At 34.2% G+C, this 22,600-nt stretch overlaps 1 protein-coding gene and 1 long non-coding RNA gene across 2 annotated transcripts in view; one reads left to right on the top strand and one right to left on the bottom strand.

Annotated features, from left to right (window-relative positions):
• Window positions 1-22,600, bottom strand: part of LOC103097673 (uncharacterized) — a 44,216-nt gene that overhangs the window by 7,858 nt on the left and 13,758 nt on the right. The window contains exons 2-3 of the long non-coding RNA XR_463911.3: window positions 7,440-7,554; window positions 6,464-6,564 (exon numbers count right to left, since the gene is read on the bottom strand). This is a non-coding gene — a long non-coding RNA (uncharacterized LOC103097673). The remainder of the gene's footprint in view (window positions 1-6,463; window positions 6,565-7,439; window positions 7,555-22,600) is intronic.
• The window catches only part of MEGF10 (multiple EGF like domains 10), a 177,250-nt gene that overhangs the window by 144,015 nt on the left and 10,635 nt on the right, over window positions 1-22,600 (top strand). Inside the window, exons 14-22 of the mRNA XM_007486611.2 lie at window positions 6,374-6,520; window positions 7,431-7,565; window positions 7,933-8,061; window positions 9,691-9,819; window positions 10,801-10,929; window positions 12,529-12,657; window positions 14,345-14,581; window positions 16,540-16,667; window positions 17,802-17,925. Coding sequence (XP_007486673.1) covers window positions 6,374-6,520; window positions 7,431-7,565; window positions 7,933-8,061; window positions 9,691-9,819; window positions 10,801-10,929; window positions 12,529-12,657; window positions 14,345-14,581; window positions 16,540-16,667; window positions 17,802-17,925 — 1,287 coding nt within the window. The remainder of the gene's footprint in view (window positions 1-6,373; window positions 6,521-7,430; window positions 7,566-7,932; window positions 8,062-9,690; window positions 9,820-10,800; window positions 10,930-12,528; window positions 12,658-14,344; window positions 14,582-16,539; window positions 16,668-17,801; window positions 17,926-22,600) is intronic.

Genomic DNA, 22,600 nt, shown 5'->3' with positions numbered 1-22,600 from the left:
ATCATTATTTCAGTGAGATTGTGATAAATTCAAAGGAGAGTTCCAGAAAAAAATGCTATCAGAAGCTTGAAGAAGAGTATGGAATGGAGCCACGAAGATCTTTTGAAGCTATAAAGCTGAAGGATCCCCAAGGGTTTGAATATTCATTCCTGAATGTGAAAAAAAAATTATTTTTAAAAATATATCTAAAACCATGATTTCTCTTTTGACCTAATTAGTTAAATATATTAAGAAAAAAATTCTTTTTTTATTAGGTTGCCTCATGGTTGGATATTTTAATTACAAAGTCCGTCAAAATAATACTTTTTATCTATGGGAACAGTGTTATTTGTTGATAAAATGTAGGTATTTAACATTACATCTGAGAGTCTCAAGTATGCTGTAGTATTCCCATTTTGTATTTATTTGATGCTAAATCCAAGCTAAATAAAATGTTCTTAAGTAATTTTAAATTATTCATAAAAATATAAGAATGCCATAGAAGAGTAGCTTTTATTGACTAAAATAAAATCATTAAATGTTTTTTTTCACCCATGATTCCAAAAATAAAATAAAAACACTGCTGATCTCCTAATCTTCATGAAAATGTTGCTAAACTAAGGATTGGATGAAAGGTAGGTTAAATATTCTGAAACCTTTTTTTAAAAATTGTGTCCTCAATATAGGGAAACCAGTGCTCCTCAGCATTTTTCAACATTAAATTCAATTAATTTTATATTTAGAAAACCTAGAAGGGGCTCTTTAATTTGCTGCTGCCTACATGTCCTCTAATACATAAACGAGAATTCTTATTTGGGACTTGAAAAAAGTATTATTTCATCATATCTTGGAACTGAGATTGATAGTGACAAGCAGTGAGTTTTGTTAGTCATTTTTAGAAGAGAACTTAGTTTAAATGAGTTAATGAATGAATGAAAAAGCATGTATTAAGCTAGTCAGTAAACATTTATTAAACACCTACTCTGTGCCAGTCACTGTGCTAAGCACTGAGGATACCAAAAAGAGACCCCAGAAAATTCTACCATTTAAGGAGCTGGCAATCTAATGGTTGAGATAACAAACAAATATATACAAATAAGCTATATACAGAGAAAATGAAATAACTTAAGGAGGGAAGATACTAGAATTAAGAGAGGTTGGGAAAGTCTTTCTGTAGAAAATGGAATTTTAATTTAGATAGGCTATGTCAACATACACATGTGCCAGGCACTATGCTAAGTATGCCAGAAATACAAATACAAACAAACAAAATAATTCCTATCCATCATCACAAGAAATCATCACCAGACTGAAAATTGCACTAAGGAAGACTGCTCAGGCTAGTTTCATCTTCATCTTCTTAGGGTACAGACTGGGTTTTTATAGCTTTCTAGTCTCTTTTAGAGTACATAGCCATTGGTAGCATTCCATGGCAGAAAAAAGAAATGGAGGAGTGTGCAAGCTCTACGGTTACAAGAATTGTTAAAAGTTAGATTTGTTCCTGTAGGAAATGCATTTCTCTGAGATTTGTCTCATCAGAATTCTCTAGATAGGCAGTAAATCTCTAAGATGGTGGAGGCCTCTTTTAAAATAGAATAATTCTTGTTCATCCTGTTGTAGTCAATGGGGAAGGAAGTAATATACAAACTCCATAGTTCCGTTTCTTTGATCTCAGAGGTTACTTTACCTGGAAGAAAATGTTTTCCCCAAAAGAAAATTCAGTTAACTACCATCTTCAAAAGCCCAATGCTTTTTGTTTTCTTGTGAAGTAAAGATCTTTCTAAAAAGCAGGTTAGTTAATTTTTTTTGAGCATGGACACACCCAATCTGCCTTTGGTCTGTTGATGTACTTAGTACATCAGGATGTTCTTGTATTCACTGGTAGTTATGTGGTTTTCCACTTTGGTTGAGAACCAGACTATAGAAACCACATCCCAAGTCCACATGAAAGGATTCAAATGTTGGTCTGTAGCCTGAAAGAAAATACTGCATTCCAGACAAGAATTGGCAATATAAATCATCTTTTCTAGTTTTAGCCTTGTAAGGACTCCATAGGAAATAACAGTGATACTTCCATACAACATAATAATGTAATTAGGCTTTTCATTATTACACAACTGTGCCTATATTTATTAAAGGACATCATATAGTGATTGAATCAGTTTGCTACATCTAAATTTATTGTTTCATTAGATTGCAAGTAATTGTTGTTTATAGACAGCCTAGCCTAACTCATCTTGGCAGTTTTCTAAGTCTTCTGAGCTGGGATATTAATCAATAGTTATTTTAATCCATTGCCTGATGTTTCTTTACTAATGTATTTTTTTCTAAAATGTACCCTCTACAAAATTCACAGAGTACCTGCTGTGAGCTCAGATAGAGATGGGAGAAGAAAACTACCAAGATTTAAAAAAGAATACTTAGGTTCAAAACTTTCACTAAGGATAGGGGTAAGCACTGCTGGTAAATACTATAATATTTTTTAGCCCTTTACCTGGATCTTTAACCATCTACAAATCTGTCATCATTTTTTATTTGAACATCAACTTTTGAGCCAAGTGAGTAACAACTGAGAATGTTATATGACACATTAAGTGTCATTTGGCAAAGAAGTATTCATAGCAACAATGTATTTTTTGAGAAGTACAATTTCTTCCTTTTACATATAAGGAAACCGAGCCCCAGGGATCTTGAGTGCTCTCCCCTCAAAGATTATGTCACATCAAAAGAATTTGAATTCAGGTCCTCTGATTCCAGAACCAGTGCTTTTTTTTTATTATAGTTAAGTGGACTGGAGAGGCTAAGGTGGATTACTTCACTCAGATTTAGGTAATGATATGTCTTCTTTATGTTCTCTTGGATAGAAATTGATGTTAATTAATAAATACAGTAAAATTAGAATCCTCTATCCAGGAAAAAAACACAATAACGATCTATGCAATACAAAAATCAAATGGAGATTTGCCATGGAAAGGGCAAGAAATAGTAGACCTCAGCTCATATTCCAATTATGCCACATTTTGTGTGACCTTAGGCAGATTGCTATATAGGTGTAGCTTACAAGTCCAGAATTTGCCTAAACAAACACAGACAAAAGCAGGCCAAAAGTATGAATTGAGCTTCTTTTAAACAGATCAAACTACCAATAGCTGGAGTCTTGAACAGCAGTCTCATAAAGCCTCAAGGCTAGAGTTAAATAGATAGTGAATTTCTTACTGAGGCAAAACAGGTCCTTTTGTGTTTTCTTCAGAATATCAACAATTTTCAAGTGATGAAGCTCAACATATTTAATCACTTTTTCTTGAATACTACCTAGTTATATCTGAATTGTGCTTCAGAATTTATTAGCTTTGTTGGTGGGTAAGTTATGAAAATTCTCAGCCTAGTTTCTTTAACTATAAAATAGGAATAGCCTCATATTGGCTCTTCTGAGGGTTGTCACACTGGCTTCTTCTGCAATCTGGCCTTCGATTTCATCAGTCATCTTAAATAGTTTTCTCCAATCACTAATCATCCTTTAATGACCTTTTCTCATTTTTTTAATCAACCTTTCTGGAGCCTTTGATAATTTGATCATTCTCTGCTCCTATCTCTCTACTCTGGGTTTCTATGGCATTATTCTCTTATTTTCCTACCTGTCTGATTACTGTTTCTCACTGTCTTTTGCTGGTTCTTCATTCAGGTCATGCCCACTAACCAAAGTGTCCTTCTAAGTGTCCTGGGCTGTCTTCTCCCTCTACACTAGATTTCTTGGTGATCTTATCAGCAAAGAGTGGCATATCCAACTTTAATTTCTCTCAAGCTTCTTTTTTGCCTCACCAACGTCTCTACCTGACTATTCCACAGGCATCTCATACTCACCCTTTCCAAAACAGAATTTATTCTCTTTTCTCCCAAAACTTCCCTTGCTCCAAACTTTCCTATTTTTTCAAGGACATAGCCATCTTCCCAGCTACTCATGCTTGCAATCTCAGTGTCATCCTTGACTCCACGTATCCAGTCCGTTGCCAAGTTTTGTCTTTTCTACCTTCACAATCTCTCATATATCCTATTCTCTTTGCTCACACAGCCACCTTCCAGGTGCAGGCTTTTATCATCTCATGTCTAGATTATTACATTATCCTTCTGAGTGGTCATCCAGTCTTGGCTTTAATCCATTTTACATTCCATTGCCAAAGTTATTTTCCTAATGTACAGGTGACCAGGTTAACTCCCTACTAAATAAACTCATTCATTCCCTATTACCTCCAGGATCAAATGTAAAATGCTTTGTTGTATATAAACCCCTTCACAACCTGGCCATATCCTACATTTCTAGGCTTCTTATATTTTACTCCCCTCCACACAGACACATTACAATCCAGTAGTACCTGCCTTCTTGCTATCTCTTGCATATTTTCTGACTTTGTGCCTTTTTAGTGGTTGTCCCCCATAAGTGCAATTCCCTGTCTCCCCACCTAAAACCTACTGGCTTTCCTGGTTCCCTTCAAGACTCAGCTCAATTCCTACCTTCCTTACTACCACTAGCCCAGTTCAACTACTGCCTTCTGTCTGAGATTGCCTTTCATCTACCCTGTTTGCATGTCATTGTTCCCCTTAGAATGAGTCCTTTGAGGGCAGAATTCATGTTTTTTGCTTTTCTCTATAAGTATGGCAGTACTTAGCAGAATATCTGATTCATAGGAAACACTTGATAAATGCTTGTTAACTATCTAATTGATATATATTTGCCCATTTATTCATTGCCTAAATAGCTTTTAGAGTCATTCAAATTTTTCTCAGTTCTCAGTAGATTTTTAACAATAAACTTGTTAGAAAAATTAGCCCCAATTGTAATAACACCACAGCAACAAAAAAGTTTTTTGGGGAAATTACCTGGTATATACTGATATAATTGTTAATTATTTAATCTTTTGCAAAATGTTTATTTATTCTACAAAGGAGAGTTCTTGTGTAAAAACTTCATGGTTCTCAGTCACACTTTCTTTTTTACATTTTAACCTAGAAAGTGAGGAGTCTTTTAGAACTAAATAATGCAATAATAAATGAACAAAGCAATGTCAATAAGTATTTTTATTCTGTAAAGAGGACTTTTGTTCCTCTCAAAAAATCATGTCATTAGAAAGGAACTTAAAAGTTATCTTGCATCTTCCTTTCTGACGCAGTAATCTCTTCTACATTATTGCCCCTCTTTATGGAAGGAAATAACAATTATATATAAAATACATATAGTATGAATAGAAAGTTACATATGAATTTAATAAGCTAGATACATATATATAGGAAGCACATTCAGGACATGGGAATTGTCAATGTAAACGCATAGAGGGCAAGAAAAGGAGTGATGTCCACTGAAAGATAATTTGGGAGTAGGTTGCATAGGGCATTAAAAGTCAAACAGGAGTTTATATTTAATCCTAAAGGAATTGAGAAATCACTAGAGTTGGTTGAGTAAGGAAGTCATATGATCAGATCTGCATTTAAGGAAAATTACTTTGACATCACTGTGCAGTGGGGAGCCTTGGAAACCAATTTAGAAGGCTATTATAATAATTTAGTTGAGAGGGCCTGAACTAACATGGTAGCTATTTGAGTAGAAATATGCAAGAGTATAAAGGAAGAAGTGGTGAAATTTGGGAATAAATTGGATCTGTAGGGTGGGGGAGAGTGAGGGATCTAGCATAAGGGCAAGATCTGGAACCCAAGACATTAGAAGGCCATTAGTGGCTTTGACAGAAATAAGGAAATTTGGAAGAGGGGTTGGATTAGGGAAAATATAATAAATTCAGTTTATATCAAAGATGTTCCATTCCTTCTTTGCATAAAATTGTAGATTTAAAACTTAAAGAAACTGTAAAGTCTATCTAATCCAACTCTCTCCTTTTACTGATGGGGAATTGAAACTCAGGAAGGATTTGTCCATGGTCAATCAGATTTCTTTATGTGGGGGAAAGTATCTTTAGTTTACTTTCTTCATAATGAAAATAGGAGAGAACTGGTATGGACTAGGGACCAAACATCTCTAATATAGAAACTGACAGGTCTGTCTCAATGCTTTGTTATTTGGTCATTTTTCAGTTATCCAACCCTTTGTAACCCCATTCGTGATTTTCTTGGCAAAGATACTGGAGTGGTTTGTCATTTCCTTCTCCAATTCATTTTACAGATTAGGAAACTGAAACAAGCAGAGTTAAATTGATATATAATAATATTAGCTAGTATTTTAAGTACTTTGAGGCCAGATTTGAACATAGGAAGATGAATCTTTCTGATTCCAGGCCCAACCTCTATTCATTGTGTCATCTAAAGACTCTATCAGTGCTTTACTTCCTATTTAACTGCCTGTGAAATAACTCCCACTGGTAAGATAACCTGATGTTTTAATTACTTGAAGGTATCCATTGTGACAGTGTGTGTGTTGAGGGGCACTGGGGCCCAAATTGCTCACTACCCTGTTACTGCAAAAATGGGGCATCATGCTCACCTGATGATGGGATCTGTGAGTGTGCACCAGGTTTCAGAGGTACCACTTGTCAAAGAAGTAAGTAACTCATGGTGATTTTATTTCCTCCTTTTCTCTTGTGTCTGTATAGAGAATAATTCTGTCTATTAAACTTTTTGCATAAAAGATGAGAATGACATATTATTTGACATTAGAGATTAGATTAAACAATGTAGTTGGTCTCTGTAGACCTTGCTGAATTGACTTCAAATAGCAGTTTCCCTACAATACTTTTTTTCATTTTATCCTTAATTGCCTATTTAAGTGATCAGATTTCAAGAAATTTACATAACATAATTGGCAATACCATTAGGATATTTTATTTGATCAGTCTTATCAAAAGTGATCAAAAATTATTTGAACTGCAAACATTATGTTCAATTCACAAAATTTGAATTTACTTTGGTGTTTAACTAGAAGCCAATACCTTATTGCCTTGGCAATCAATCTTACCTCTTATTGCCACTCCTCAGTCATTTAATGTTAAAAGCAGCAATAGCTTGGGGTCATATTGGTATTGATAAACGAAAGTAGAAAAATGTTTTTCTACTGAAAAGTTTCGTGTTGTTGAAAATAATTTGCAGAGTTAAGGTAAACTTTAGCTAAATGCAAACCAAACCACTAAAACCATCACTCTATTAACCTGAAAACTTTTGAGCAAGAATAATCTCAAATTAAATTTTCTGCTATTATGGTTGTTGAAGAATAAATAAATTACGAGGTGATTCAATTGTATTTGAAATGACATTATTATTGGTAATTGCTTTTTTTTTTCATTATTAAAGGTCATTGCAAATTCTTTGTTCTGTTCTCTTTGGAAAATTTCATGAGCCATTTCTGGCAACACAGTCATTTCGAGCTTCTTTGCTTTTAACCTAAAGTTTGATATAAGAAATGCGAAGAAAAAGGTAAAATGGAAACATGTCGTGATTTTTCTCTCTGGTTTCAGTTTGCTCACCTGGATTTTATGGACATCGTTGCAGTCAGAAATGTCCTCAGTGTGTTCACAGCAGTGGACCATGCCATCATATCACTGGACTGTGTGATTGCTTACCTGGCTTCACAGGAGCTCTCTGTAATGAAGGTAAAGGCAATTTACCAGAGGCAAAAACAGTGACCAATATTTTATACCTACATAGATTATTCAAACCCTTTCAAAAAGTAATACTTATACTAACCATTACTTTTGACAACTTTATAACTACAGTTTAAAAAAAAATACTTTTTCTAGTTTAGGAAAACCTGGCTCACTGATTAGATTTTAAATATATGTATATATGTATTTATTCTTTGAACTGTATCATTTGCATTTGAGTAATAATCTCAAATAAAAGAACAATTTTTTTAAAGCAAATTTTCTCTGTTGATGGTCTCTCTTTTATTTATTATTGAGTCCCTAAGATGTAACATATGATTCAACTACTTAATAATGACTTTTAACTTTTCTGCAGTTTGTCCCAGTGGTAGATTTGGAAAAAACTGTGGGGGAATTTGCACATGTACCAACAATGGAACCTGTAATCCCATTGACAGATCTTGCCAATGCTACCCTGGTTGGATTGGTAGTGACTGCTCTCAGCGTAAGTTTTATGTGTTTTCTGATAAGGAGGCAATATTTTCTCAGATCAATTTATTAGCACTTATTTTTAATAATTTTTTCAGGACTATTGAAAAATAGTAGAGTTAATTATGAGGCATATTTTCTCAAGGCAGAAATTACCCTGGGATCTTTCAGGCTGTCAAATAGCACTTATCTCCCAGGTGTTGTGAGGATAAAGTGACATAATATTTGTAAAAGTCTTTTGCAAACCTTAAAGCACTACATCAATTCTCCTTATTGTTACTTAGTAGGCTATTTCTTCATTGTACTGTACTAATAATGTATATGTGGATAAATAGGATGTTTTAACCCCCTGAATAGAATTCTTAAACCTAGGCCTCATGTCTACCACCATACTGTTAGTGGACTTCAGTTTCTCTTTCATTCTTTATAATTTTTTTGTTTTTTCCAGATTACATGTTGATAGAATTTTTAATAATCATTTTCTTACATTTTATGATCCCTGTTCTCTCCCTACTCCCCACCACTTCCCAAGATAGCAGTTAATGTGATATAGGTTGTACATGTCATACACACATATTTCTATATTCATCATATTGTGAAAGAAGACATATCGCTTACAGTAGGGAAAAATTCATGCATTCAAATTCTGTCAATTTTTTGTGTGTTGGTCTTTTCTATCATGTGTCCCTTGAAGTTGTCCCAGATTCTTGCATTGTTTATAGAAATTTTCATTGTGCATAGTTGATCATCATACACTATTGTTGTTAGTGTGTAAAATGTTCTTCTGGTTCTGCTCACTTTATTTTGCATCACTTCATATATGATTCAATTTTAAAAATTATATATGTATAATAAAGATTGAGTTAGATGATCACTAAAATTTTATATTCTTGCCAGTGCTGCAGACTAAATGTTATAAGAAATAGTATGGGAAATTAATTTTTTTCACCAAGTTAATCCTAAAATTTTAGATTAATTCCTTTATTCCATATAAAATTATAGCTGTGCCTCTCTTTATAATAGATATGTACCTGAAAAGTTAATTACATATAGAAAAAATTTTGTAAATTTAATCGTTTCCCTGAACTCATCATTTTATAGGTAGTTTAATTCATCTTTTGTTTCAGCACTATTTCTGCCTTTTGCTGTGTCTCTCCCAAACCAAGTTAATTTTCTATAAACAAGCACTTAAGTATAGCACAAATATTTTTATATTTAAAGAAACTCTGAGGCATATCACCTCTTTTAAATATGGGTTCTAAGTTTAGATTTTCATGTAAGAATAGCAACTCACTTTTCTGTAATGCTTTAAAGTTTGCAAGCATTTTCCCAAAACATCTCTATGAGATAGGAGGAAAAGTATTGTCTCTTTTACAGATGAAGAAACTAAAGCTCTGTATTATTGCTTAAAGTGACTAATTGGAAGTATCTGAGATGAGATTCAAACACATCTGTTGCTTCTAAGTCTAACTGTCTTTTCACTAGTAAAACAAGTTTTGTGTGTGTGTGTGTGTGTGTGTGTGTGTGTGTGTGTGTGTGTAATTTAGGGGAAAGTAGAATATTTTAATGTTTTATTTATTTTAAGGTATGATTCTTCCTACTTTGGGAATGTTTTACGAAACTAACCTATTTCTCCTGGTTTCAGCCTGCCCACCTGCCCACTGGGGTCCAAACTGCATCCATACATGCAACTGCCATAATGGGGCCTATTGCAGTGCCTATGATGGAGAATGCAAATGTACACCAGGCTGGACAGGTCTCTACTGCACCCAAAGTAAGCAGGGTTTTTTTTTTTGTTTTTGTGTTTTTGCTGGTCATGGTACTAAAACAGAATGTTCATTCTTTGTGTGACCTAACTGTATGGTGACTAACTCTACAATATAGAAATTTCCCAAGTTATAAATAAGTCATGTTCCATGAATTTATTTGTAAGTTGATTATTTGGAAATCAAAATTAATTTTCCCAAAGGAACAATATTATATTATGTCTAGGATTCCTAAATAACCCCTATTTAATTCAAATTTTAAAGCCTTATATAAATGAGTTGCGATGACTTTGGGTGCTTCAGGTTCTTTACAAGTCTCACTCCAGATAAAACTTTAAATATGAAAATAAATTTGGTTTTGGGAAACCACCATCACACAGGATGGAATTAAACTTTATTTATAGAAGAGATCTCTAAAACCTTAAATTTGACCTTTGAAACTTGGCTTACTATCCTATATAAGCCAAAGGGGCTTCTATGTGACTTGAACAAGTTTTCTCTCATAGAATATTATTGACAAGCCCCTGTTGAATTGACCACATCTTTCCTTTCTTACAAAATACCTTTTAATATTGATATTCTTTTATTACAACAGATAATATTTTATAATTTCAATATTGGAGAAGAGGAGTTGGACAGTAGTCATTGCTTAAAACAAAGTGCTTTGGAGGATTTTAATGGCAATGTGATTAAGTGGCAAAAAAACACGTACTTCAATAGGTTTGATTTGGTACTGCTTTAGAAAATTTTAGGAACATTATTAATAATCTGTTATAACAATGATGATGTTTCTTGCTAGTCAATAATATTTTACTTGTAATAACTGTCTTCATACTCAGGTAACATCAATGAAAAGTTATGTATGTCATTGCTCTTTTCTTATCCTTTCATGATTCTGTATCCACTGAGTTAGAATAACTTATTCTAGGCCATATTTCTGTTTAGCTCCTATTTCTTCTTTTAACCTCATCATCCTTATTTTCTCAAAGGATGTCCTCTGGGGTTTTATGGGAAAGATTGTGCATTAATATGCCAATGTCAAAATGGAGCTGATTGTGACCACATCTCAGGTCAATGTACTTGTCGCACTGGATTCATGGGGAAACACTGTGAACAGAGTGAGTATAAAAATATGTAACACTGTTAGATTATAATTTTAATGAGACTTATTTAACTACTTATTTTTACCTGAGAAATTTAAAAACTTATCTTTAAAAAAAAAGATATGTTTTAAAGATAACTCAATTGGCATCATTTTTTCTGGCATTTTTTTTATCACTTCCCTTCCTCAAGTACCCCTCAGATTCTTGCTGGTTTAAATTAGTCATGATTCATTCCTTGTCACTCCCTATCTTTCTGTGGCTAGAAGAAATAATGAACAAAAGTGAAATCAAATTTTCCATTCTGTTCTTAAAACATTGGTTTCTCATACATTTTATGTACTGGGCATCATTAAAACCCATGCAGAGAAGACAAGGACCAGGTAACATTAAAACTTGGGATTATAGTAACTGTGTTATTTAGCTTAGTTTTTTACTTACTTCTTTGGTGGCTTTTAATTGCTTGATTAGGGTAAGTTAGTACAGAGTGCTGAGAAATTAAAAAAAAAACCTTCATCATTGTCTTAGAATAAATGATGTACCCCTAGGTGTGTGATTTTTCTTCACATGACTTTTCTTCTTCTCTCCCGATATCAGAGAAAACATTCTCCTGCCTTGGTGGACTGTCAGTATCCCAAGTCTTAATCTTAGCTCTAGGATGTGTCTTTTCAGTCCCCAGCACTAAGGCTGATATCAGGAGAAAGGGGTACTGAGAAAATAAAAGTCTGAGAGACTTTTAATACACAGGACAACAACACAAATTAATTAATTGTCTCAGAACAAAGAGATTATTTTGGCTTTCTTGTACTCTGTTGGTTCCGCTGCTAAATTACATGCATGATTGCAAGCACAGTCTCTGGATGTTTACATTATACCTATATATATGCATTTACTTTTAAAAATAGTCACTTGAGGGGGCAGCTAGGTGACTCAGTGGATTGAGAGCTAGGCCTAGTGATAGGAGGTCCTAGGTTCAAATTTGACCTCAGACACTTCCCAGCTGTGTGACCCTGGGTAAGTCACTTGACCCCCATTGCCTAGCCCTTACCACTCTTCTTCCTTGGAACCAATACACAGTATTGACTCCAAGATGGAAAGTAAGGGTTTATTAAAAAAAAAAAAAGTCACTTGATGTGTTACTTTATTTTAAAATCTCCCAGTTTGCAGAGACCTAAACTTGGAGTGAAAATCCTGGCAACAATATTACACTGCCCCCTGCTGCTCAGTTATAAAAATTGATTTTTTTTTTTAATGGATGTTTTGATTAAACATGCCAGTGTAGTGGATCCCAGCTAAGCCACAATCAAAATAATTCCACATTCAAACCTATTCTTAAAAGTCTAGTTTTCAGGTTACAGATTTCTAAGTAAAAAAATATCATACTTAAACCATTATCTGTGAAATTAAAGACTCCGCTTAGAAAATATCTATTCTTCACACTTTTTAGGGTTTATAACCATCACCTCAGATCTGGCAAATGAAAAAAATTCCCCTTTTGTAGAGTCCCAATTCATGTAATAAGTTTTGTTTTTCTAAACAGAGCATTAAATCTCCATTTTCATATCTAATCAAGCTTCCATTCATTTGACTTTATATTTGATTCATTATCTTCTTCAGAGTGTCCCCCAGGAACATATGGTTATGGCTGTCGGCAGATATGTGACTGTCTAAACAATTCTACTTGTGACCACATCACAGGAACTTGTTACTGCAGCCCGGGCTGGAAAGGAACAAGATGTGATCAAGGTAAATAATATATTTTTAATTTTTAAATTTTTTCTTTATTTTATTCCAGTAACAAATCTACACATAAGCTTTCCAAGGTTACATGATTCATGTTGTCTGCCTCCTCTCTTTTCTCCCCTCTCCCAAAATTGACAAGCAATTCCACTGAATTTTACATGTTTTATCATTCAAAACCTATTTCCATATTGTTCATTTTTGTAATAATCTTTTAAAACAAGGTAAATAATATTGATGGACAATAAAAGAATTTAGAAAATTTTGTGATATTGCACAGTGTTTATATAAATCAATTTTATTTTCTTAATATAACATGGTTTTATTCTCTTTTGCTTTGCTTATATAGTTTAATGTAATATTTAGCATAAGATGTTCTTTGATCATATCATTATTCAATATAACACTATTCACTATTATTCACTACAATCACTATTATTATTTATTCTAACATATTTTGGGGAGGGGAGTATAGAAGGGGGAGAGAACCTAGCCTGTGAAATGTATAAAAAGATCCTTTTTATTCTGGAACAATTTCATAGAAACAAAAAAAGTGTTAAAGGTAAAAGGACCTTAAATCAAATCTGATCTAACCAATCATTTTACAGATGAGGAAACTTGGGCCCAGAAAGGTCTTACTCAAGGTCATAAGGTTAGTAAATGACAAAGAAGGCCTAAGATCTTGACTTTTTAATCCAAACCTTAAGGTTCTTCCATAGATGAACCTAATTTTATTCTGAATTTTAACTCCTAGCAATTAGCATTCCTGTGAATTTTATTAGGTTACATTCTCCCAATGAGTTACCATACAAAAGTAATTTGGGAACTAAGGAAGGATACTGTCCTCCTACTATCTTGGCTTGCTATAATAAATTATTTTTGCTTCATCAAAGACCCGTTCTTGGGCAGGAATCTGACATGGAAAATAATATAACTGGGAACATTATTTTTCAAAAGAAAGGATAAACATATGTATTCACTGAGTGAACAGTGAACATAGTTTGGTCTTGAGTCAGGAATACCTGTGTTCAAATCCAGCCTCACACTTAATAGCTTTGTGATCACAAGTGCCACTTTACGTCTGTTTGCTTCACTTTCCTCAACTGTAAATGGGAATATAATAGCACTTCCCTCACGGGACTGTAAAGATCAAATATTTGGAAAGCATTTAATAGTTCTTGACACATAATGGGTGTTACATTCTCTTTCCCCTTCCTTTCCCTCCATGTGAAGGTGGGATATGGTAGATCATTTTTCAGATCAAATTTTAAATATTATTTTTGGCCAGAGAGGGAAAATAACTGCTGTGTTTCCAGAAATGTTTAAGATAGACATAGATCAAGTTGTAGTCATTCTAAGGATCTTGTGAATTCTAAGAATTTGATGATACCATCACATATGTAGAATAAATAAAATAATATCTACATCAAATCAAGCTCTTCCGAATTATAATATAATAGCATTGCAATTATAATGATGGGTTTTAATCTCAGGGTAACACCCTCTAGGGGAAGGGGCAGGTCCTCTATCCCTTTGCTCTGGACATAGCTATAATCCTGGGGATGCATATTTGTTATTTTTTGCTCATTTGTTTTTAAGAACTTCAAACATTTTATGAATTGAAATCCTCCAGATACCTTTCATATCTTTACAACATCATTATCAATTGTGTCCCTCTTTCTTCTTTCTCTAGCTGGCATTTTAATAGTTGGGAACTTGAACAGTTTAAGCCAAACAAGTACTGCTAACCCTGCAAATTCTTATCAGATTGGGGCTATTGCAGGCATCATTATTCTTGTCCTGGTTGTGCTCTTCCTGCTGGCACTTTTCATTATTTATAGACACAAACAAAAGGAAAAAGAATCAAATATGCCTGCAGTTACCTACACCCCTGCCATGAGGGTCATCACTGCAGATTATACTATTTCAGGTAAGACTAATTGTCTTTGAGGAATTTTACTCTATTATAAAGTGCTGCAAGTCCCATCCTAGATCATTAAAGCAAGGTTATACTCTCTTCAGTTTTTTTTTTAATATAACTACTCAAAATTTCTAAGATATAAGGCCCCATTTTCCAGCCTGTACTTGAATGATCCCCTCTATAACATGCCCAACAAATAGTTGATCCTGCCTTTCCTTGAAGCACCTCCTGACAATATCCTAAGGCAACCCGTTCCACTCTTGGATAGCTTTCTTGCCTCCTCAATGCATTGGGAAGGAGAGAGTTTGGAACAGAAGGAAAAAAAAAGTTTTTAAAAGGCTTGGTAAATTTTTCCTTTTCATTAAGCTTTTTACAATGTCCTCTCATTGGTCTGCCTTCCCCTGACAATTAGAACAAAGCTAATTCCTTTTCTATTTGACAGTCCTTCAAAATCGTGTTTTTTGCTTTATCTTTTTCTTTTTGGGCTAAATATGCCTAGTTCCTTTTATTAATCTGTACATGGAATTATCTCCAGAACCCTCACAGTCTTGGTTATGCTTCCTACCTCCCAACTTATCAATGGCCCTTCCATAATGTGGTACTGTAGCTTGAACACAACATTCTGGATGAAGTCTGGCTGATTAGTGTGGAGTCCATACACTGAGCTACTTGCCTAGCCTCGGACATTATGCTTCTCATAATGTAACTGACCAGGTGTCAGTCCTTTTGGCTACCATATCACATTGCTGACTTCTTTTTTCAGCTAAAACCACTACTTTTACACAAGCCCCTTTTTATACTTCTGCTTTTTAAAAAATTTAAACTCTTACCTTCCATCTTAGAATCAATACATTTTATTGGTTCCAAGACAGAAGATTTATAAGGGTTAGGCAATGGGGGTGAATTGACTTGGCCAGGGTCACAGCTAGGAAATGTCTGAGGCCAGATTTGAACCTAGGACCTCCTATCCCTAGGCCTGGCTCTCATTTTACTGAGCCACTTAACTGCCCTCCTTCCTAAACTTCTGAAGTTGTTTTTGAAACTAAGTATCTACTGCTTATTAAATGTCATTGTATTAGACTTGAACATTATGAATCAATCATCCTAAACATTAAAAATTCCTTTAGCATTGTGTCATCTGTAAATATTTAAGTATGCTAACTATGTCTGTCTAAGACATTAATTAAACAGTACGAAGGCAGCCCAGATTCCTGGGTTATTACAATAGTCTTCTTTGTAACTGGAAATTTAACCATTATATACTACTCTGTAAGAACAATCCTTCAAACAACCTAAATAATGTCTAGCTCACATCTTTCCATCCTGTCCACAGGGAAAATATGAAATGTTTTGCCAATTGCTTTGCTCACATCTAACTATAGCATTCTCCATATCAATCCATTTAGTAACTGCTAAATAAAAGGAGATTGAGTTAATCAGACATGGCCTTTAAAAAAAAAATTCTTTTCAGTTCCAAATTCCCTCCCTCTCCCACTCATTGAGAAGGCACGGAATATGATACCAATTACACAAAACATATTTCTAAGACATAATCTTATCTTAATGAAACTTTATTGACTCAACGACAGCTTCTGGTATCCTGGGGAACATATATAAAATATCCCACTTACTGGATAATAAACTAGCTTAGAGAGTAAAAGATAGATTATAAGTTAGTATTTATGGAACCAAATGGTCTCAAAAGAAAAAGAAATGCATCATTTCCAAATGGTGCCTCCTAGAATTATAATATCTCAGAAGATCATTAGGCACATGCCTATGGAGTAGACTGTTCTCCCACTTTTCTAAGGAATGAGGAGAAGAAAGTAACCTGTTTTCCCAGTGATCTGCTTTTATAGAAATTTTATCCATCTTAGAATTAGTACAATTATTTGTTCATTTCGCTGTGCTTATTTTATTTCTTAAAAGTAACAGTTTTAATCATTTTCTTCTCTTTTTCTTTCTAGATACCCTTCCACAGAGTAATGGTGGAAACACTAATAATCATTATTTTACCAACCCCAGTTACCATACACTCACTCAGTGTTCCACATCACCTCATGTCAACAACCAAAATAGGATGGCGGTTGGAAAGGTAAACTAATAGATTCATATCTAGTTAAATACACATAAAAATAGGAGATGTGATCCTTAGCATCTTGAGAATTTTTTAAAAATCACTTTCTGTAGTAATTTTAGTGGAAACCTGAAATTCTTTAACCTGACCAGTTCTAAGCATAACTGTAAAATTACTCTCACTTCTTTTTTTACTCCCAGTTCCAGTCTTCTGGATGCACCTTTCTTCTCTCCCCTATTCCCAGGCACTCGTTGTCTTCACACTATGCTCTTACAGTCAAAATTCTATTCTTCAGTGCCTATGCAGGCATACCCTTCCTCACACTGTCCATTACTCTAGATTTACCTCTTCATAAGAGGTTTCAGAAGTACCTCATTACCAGCTCATGGATGAAATCATCCAGTTTAAAATTAAATGAACAAAGCAGTATACAAGACAAAAAATTAATCTCTTCCTTCAAGGAGATTATATACTACCGGTCAACTTAACCTAAATGGTCCTTAACCTTACCAAGAATATTTTGGTTTTACTATAATGATGATGATGATGACAGTAATCATTCCTTACATTTCTATAACATTTTACAGTTTTACAAGGCCCTTCTTATGTAAATTATCTCAGCTAAACCTTACTACAGCCCTATAAAGTAAGTATGACAGATATCATTGTCCTCATTTCACAGTTGGGGAGATTACTTGATCAGAGGAGCTTGATGATTTTCTCAAAGTCCCACAGACAAGAAGTGACAGACCTAGAGCTAGAATCTGATTTTCTGGCTTTGGTCAGACCTCTTTTCACTACAAACCAGCTGGTCCAAGTGAATTACTATAATATCAGGCACTATGGAATAAAGCAGAGAATCTCGTCTATTATAGGGATGAGAGTTTGTGTTGGGACCACCACAACATAACTAAAGGCTGAGTCTGCCTTCTTTAAGACTTTGTCTTTCCTCATAATTCATAGAATCATTGAATCATAGATTTGGAAGAACTGAATAACAAGAGACAATCTAGTTCAACTTTTTACTTATTGAATTCCTTCTACAATATCCCTGATAAACATTCCTTTAACTTCTGCTCAAACACCTCCCCAAAATTTCAATACAAGACTAAGTTATGTGCTTTCATCCAAAATTCTTTTAATTTTTAATAGTCAAAAGTCAACCAAATATTTGTGAATATAAAAAATGTGGATCCTGGAAAGGAAGGACCAATTTTGGATTTCACGGGAACACTCCCAGTAAACTGGAAACATGGCAACTTCCATAATGAACTTGGTAAGTCAAAGAGGTTGTACTTCTTAGCAGTCCTATTCATCATTTTAAGCAACCATATAAACATGTTTTAGGGAAGATAACAAGCATTTATTAAGTTTGCAATGTGTACCATTTCATTTGATCCTCATAACAACCCTGGGAAGTAAGTTATTATAATACCTATTTTACAGTTGTGGAATCTGAGATAGGAGTGAAGTGACTTGTCCAGGGTCACCACAACTAGCAAGTGTCTGTAGCTGCATTTGAACTCAAGTTTTCTGCCTGACTCTAGGCCTAGCACTGTAGTATATAGCTTCCTCTCAAATGTAAATGAAACATGAGTAGGAATTGATAGAATTTTTTTCCCTTTTAGCTGAAACTCCCTCCTCACCAACAATTATATCCTATTGTTTTGGATTGGTCTGTGGAAAATGATTTTATTTCAAGATTAGATAATAATTGTTATTTCCTCTGTGCTCTGACATATCCACAGAAACAAAGTAAACATGGGAGAGAGACTTACTCAGACTATTGGATAACAACATCCTTTCATTAAAGTGCCAGCATATTGCTATAATAAAAAAATTTAGCTTCTTGAATGCCTTTAGGTCCCCTACTATCCTAGGAGATCATGAATTGAATGTAATTGATTCCTCAATTAGAAGTATTCCCATTTTGCTGGAAATTAAATATCCTATTTCTATATGTTCTTCCCCATTTTTATGAATCCTTATCAGTCTTATAGTGAAATGGCCCAGAATGCTTATTGGGTTACAGGAAAGGTAAGAATAAGAATATATTGATATTTTAATACTCCTATCTATTCTTGTTTGTTAGATAGTATAGCACCCCCTACTGACCTATTTCCCAATTCCTAATTGCACCAGAAGGTGGCTAATAGTTTCTCCCCTGAGAGTTCTAGACATAAACCAAGGATTTCTACTTCTCTCACTCACAAGAGTCCATAGTTAGCAAGACAGGGAGTGAGACTTCATGGGCTTTCAGTTAAAGATATTTACTAATCGGGTATACTATGAACAGTTGGTATAAAACTTTGGGACATACTCTACCACTGGTATATATGGATTCCAAGAGAAAATGGACTAAGGCTTAGATAGTACATGTGGCAAAGGAGTAACTCATATCTCCTGGTTGGATGAAATTAATTTTCTTCCTTCCTAGAATAATTCTTGTGAAGTTCCCCTCAAGAATGTGTCAGCTTCCCTGCTGAGTCCTTAGAGCTGAGGATCTTATAGGGTCTGAACTTGCACTTTTTTCTGCCTATCTTTTCTTCAGCTATCTTATTTGTTCTCTCTCATCAACCAGCTGGATGCATTATTTGTTACTGCCCACTATCTGGTGAGATAATATGGTTGATGGAGAAGGTAGGGGGAGTATGACCTTTCTTCTGGATTCACTCTTCCCATCCCTTTTGCTTTTTGTTTGCAGATAGAAGAGTTTGTTTCCTTAAAGTATTCTCAAACCATAACTAACACATTTTCCCATGTGAAATCCATAGACCTAGAGAAATTTTGAATTCTTTCAAGTAACAATATATTTTGCTGTCTGATTTCATCCCATGGTACAAAACACGTTTCTCCTTTCAATTCTGATCAAGGAGCTTGCTCAAACTCAATTTATACTTTTGATCAATTGATTGTTTGATTCAATAGAAGTGATATCTTGGCATTTTCATACCTATTTTACATGTTTGATTGCTTGGATGATTCTATAGAATAGTCAAAGTGGCTATTCACTTAATAAAAGGGCCAGTGGATAAAGTATCTTGTTACTTATATTAATTGTGCATAGGGAAATGAAATTCCCTTTTTAAACTAGTAAATAATGATAATTGGGAGGATTAATTCCTAGATAAGTTTGATTCAAGATGAACAAGTAATATATGTCCTTGAATTGGGAAAAATAGATCCCTGAAATGAAGACAAGGAAACTTGGCTAGACTCTGTTAGTTTTCTGGTGTATCATTTGCTTTAGAAGAGCCAAGAGTGGGGAAGTAGGATAGGTCTCACTTGGAAGTGCCAGGTAAGGCTTAACCAGGTTAAGTGAAATACTAAAAAATATTCTAAAGGGAAATGCAATTCTATGATTTTCAAGGCAATCTGAATTAATCAGATGCAGCAAAAGAAGAGAGAATCAAAAGTGGATGAGAGATAACAATTTACAATGACATAATATAGACCTGATGCTCAATTAAAAACTAAGGAGGGGTCACTAGAAAGCTCAGTGGATAGAGAGCCAGGTCTGAGATAGGAAGTCCTGATTTCAGATGTGGCTGCAGTCACTTTCTAGCTGTGTGAGCCAGGTTAAATCACTTACCTCTAATTGCCTAGCCTTTACTGCTCTTCTGCTTTGGAACCAATACTCAGTACTTATTCTAAGATGGAAGGTAAAGATTTTTCTTTTGTTTTGTTTTAAATTAAAAGTACAATATATAAGGATATTCCTAAAAATAGAAACATTTAAAAACTCATCTCAGATTTTTATTTCCAAACAGCAAGAATATAAAACTGGTAACTTTTCATCTGAAAAGGAACAATTCAAGGTTCTCATCTTTGCCAGCTATCAAAATTTCCAGCATGATCCACAAGAAAAGCCCAAAACCTAACTTAGTACTACATGAAATTAAAGGAAGTTTTAGATCACACTGAGCAAAGAGAAGAGAAGGTTTGCTGGACCTATAAATCTATGATTCTACTTAGAAAATTGCTTATTTTTCCCTGAGGAAGTTAAAGTTAATTTTGAGATTTTAAAAATAATTTTCAAGCTTGATTTCAAAGATTCTGCTATTCTTATGCATGCGAGAAAGTAAATGGAATGACATAACAGCCTTTAGAATTGAGCAGTTTGAAAATTGAGATTTGTATTAGCTTTGATTGAGGAAAATTATTGTTTATAAGATAATATGGGAAAAATGTTTGTTATTTATTATCTACTAATATTGTTTGAAACAAGCTTTATGTGGCTAGAAATTGTCCTGTACAGAAACTTAACTGTAGAGGTCGGGCTTTCCTCAGAAGTATTCCCAGGAAAACTAGATAACTGCAAGGAATGCTTAGATTTCCACCTAGGTCTTGAATACATACATTGTGTTTTGGATTCCCCAAATTTGAATTTTTGTACTTATCAATATATGTATCTCAATGGACTTTTCCTGGGAACTGTCCTCTCTATAATACTGCTGTACTGCTATGTTATTTGGTATTGTAGAAAGGGAACCATACCTTCTACTACCTCTCTCCTTTACCAAATGACTAAATACATTTCTTTATAAAATTATTTCAGATTTTAGGGCTCATTCTTGCAACCAACAATAGATGGTCTAGTAGTTGCTGTTATCATACATACCTTTGTAGCTATAAGAATTAAATTGATGATTACTCTATTCAGGTTTCTGAATGAAAGTAGTAAAGAATGCCAAAATCGGGAGATGAATGAAATGGTTTTTCCATGTAGCTTATTTGAAGATGTAGTAATATCATTTGACTGGCTATACATTTTATTTTGTGGTTCATGTTTTCAACCTATGTTTTATATTGGAATTATATTCATGAGTTTCTTGTAATATTATTTTGGGAAATTATTGAATAGAAATGATATTGATTTATGGGATGATTTCTTTTGTGTTATTGGAAAGTTAGCTTTTTTGAAGCTGATATCTCAGATTTTATAATTTTCAGCTATTACTTCTTAGAAACTTGTCTGGAAGGCCAAATGCTCTTCTGATTGAGTATTGTCACAAATATCCAAATGGTTATACTCTGATTTGCCGATGTTAATTTTATATTTTTCTATAAGATTTGTGATAAATTGCCAGCCCCTCTGATTTTCTGTCTTAATAAGGTTCTAAAACATCAGCTCTGTGAAAAAATAAGCTACAGGGGTACAGTTATAATAATTAAAATTCTTTGGAGACTGTATATTAATTTATAATCATTTATTAGTAAAAATTAGAGAGGGAAGGAGAGAGAAAGAGAAAGCAGATCACTCTAACTAGAAAGCTTCCAAGTCAAGCCATGCTTCCTCAGCTGTAGTTCCCAACCTTGTGGCTGGAGCCAAGGGGAACACAGCTAAGTAGCACAGTGGATAGAGTGCCAAATCTAGAGTTGAGAGGACCTGGTTTTAAACCTGACCTTATACTTCCCAGCTGTGTGATCCTGGACAAATTACTAATTGCCTAGCCCTTGCCACTTTTCTGTCTTAGAATTGGTAGTAAGACAGAAGGTAAGAGTTAAAAAAAAAAAAGCAACAGGAATGTGCCCAAGTGACCCTTCTTCTTCCCATGACCTAATCTAAAATATGAGGTTAAAATATAACTTTGAAATAATAATGTTAAAAATATATGAAGGGGGAGGCTAGGTGGCTCGTTGGATTGAAAGCCAGGCCTAAAAATGGGAGGTCCTAAGTTCAAATATAGCCTCAGACACTTCTTAGATGTGTGACCTTGGGCAAGTCACTCAGCTACCGCTGCCTCGCCATTATCACTCTTCTGCCTTGGAACCAACACACAATACTGATTCCAAGATGGAAAGTAAGTATTTTTTAAAATGTAGATAGGTAGCTAAAAGAGTTTTAGTCTTTAATGGCATATTAAACTGCATTTTGAAAAAGTCAATACTTTCAAGGTATTTATCTTGAATCTGAGACATCCAGGATTGGTATTCAAATATTTCTCATT

This window comes from Monodelphis domestica, chromosome 3 (assembly GCF_027887165.1).
Source record: "Monodelphis domestica isolate mMonDom1 chromosome 3, mMonDom1.pri, whole genome shotgun sequence".
Classification (NCBI taxonomy): domain Eukaryota; kingdom Metazoa; phylum Chordata; class Mammalia; order Didelphimorphia; family Didelphidae; genus Monodelphis; species Monodelphis domestica.
The sequence above is the reverse complement of the archived record's forward strand: the minus strand, read 5'-3'. Positions and strand labels throughout refer to the sequence as shown.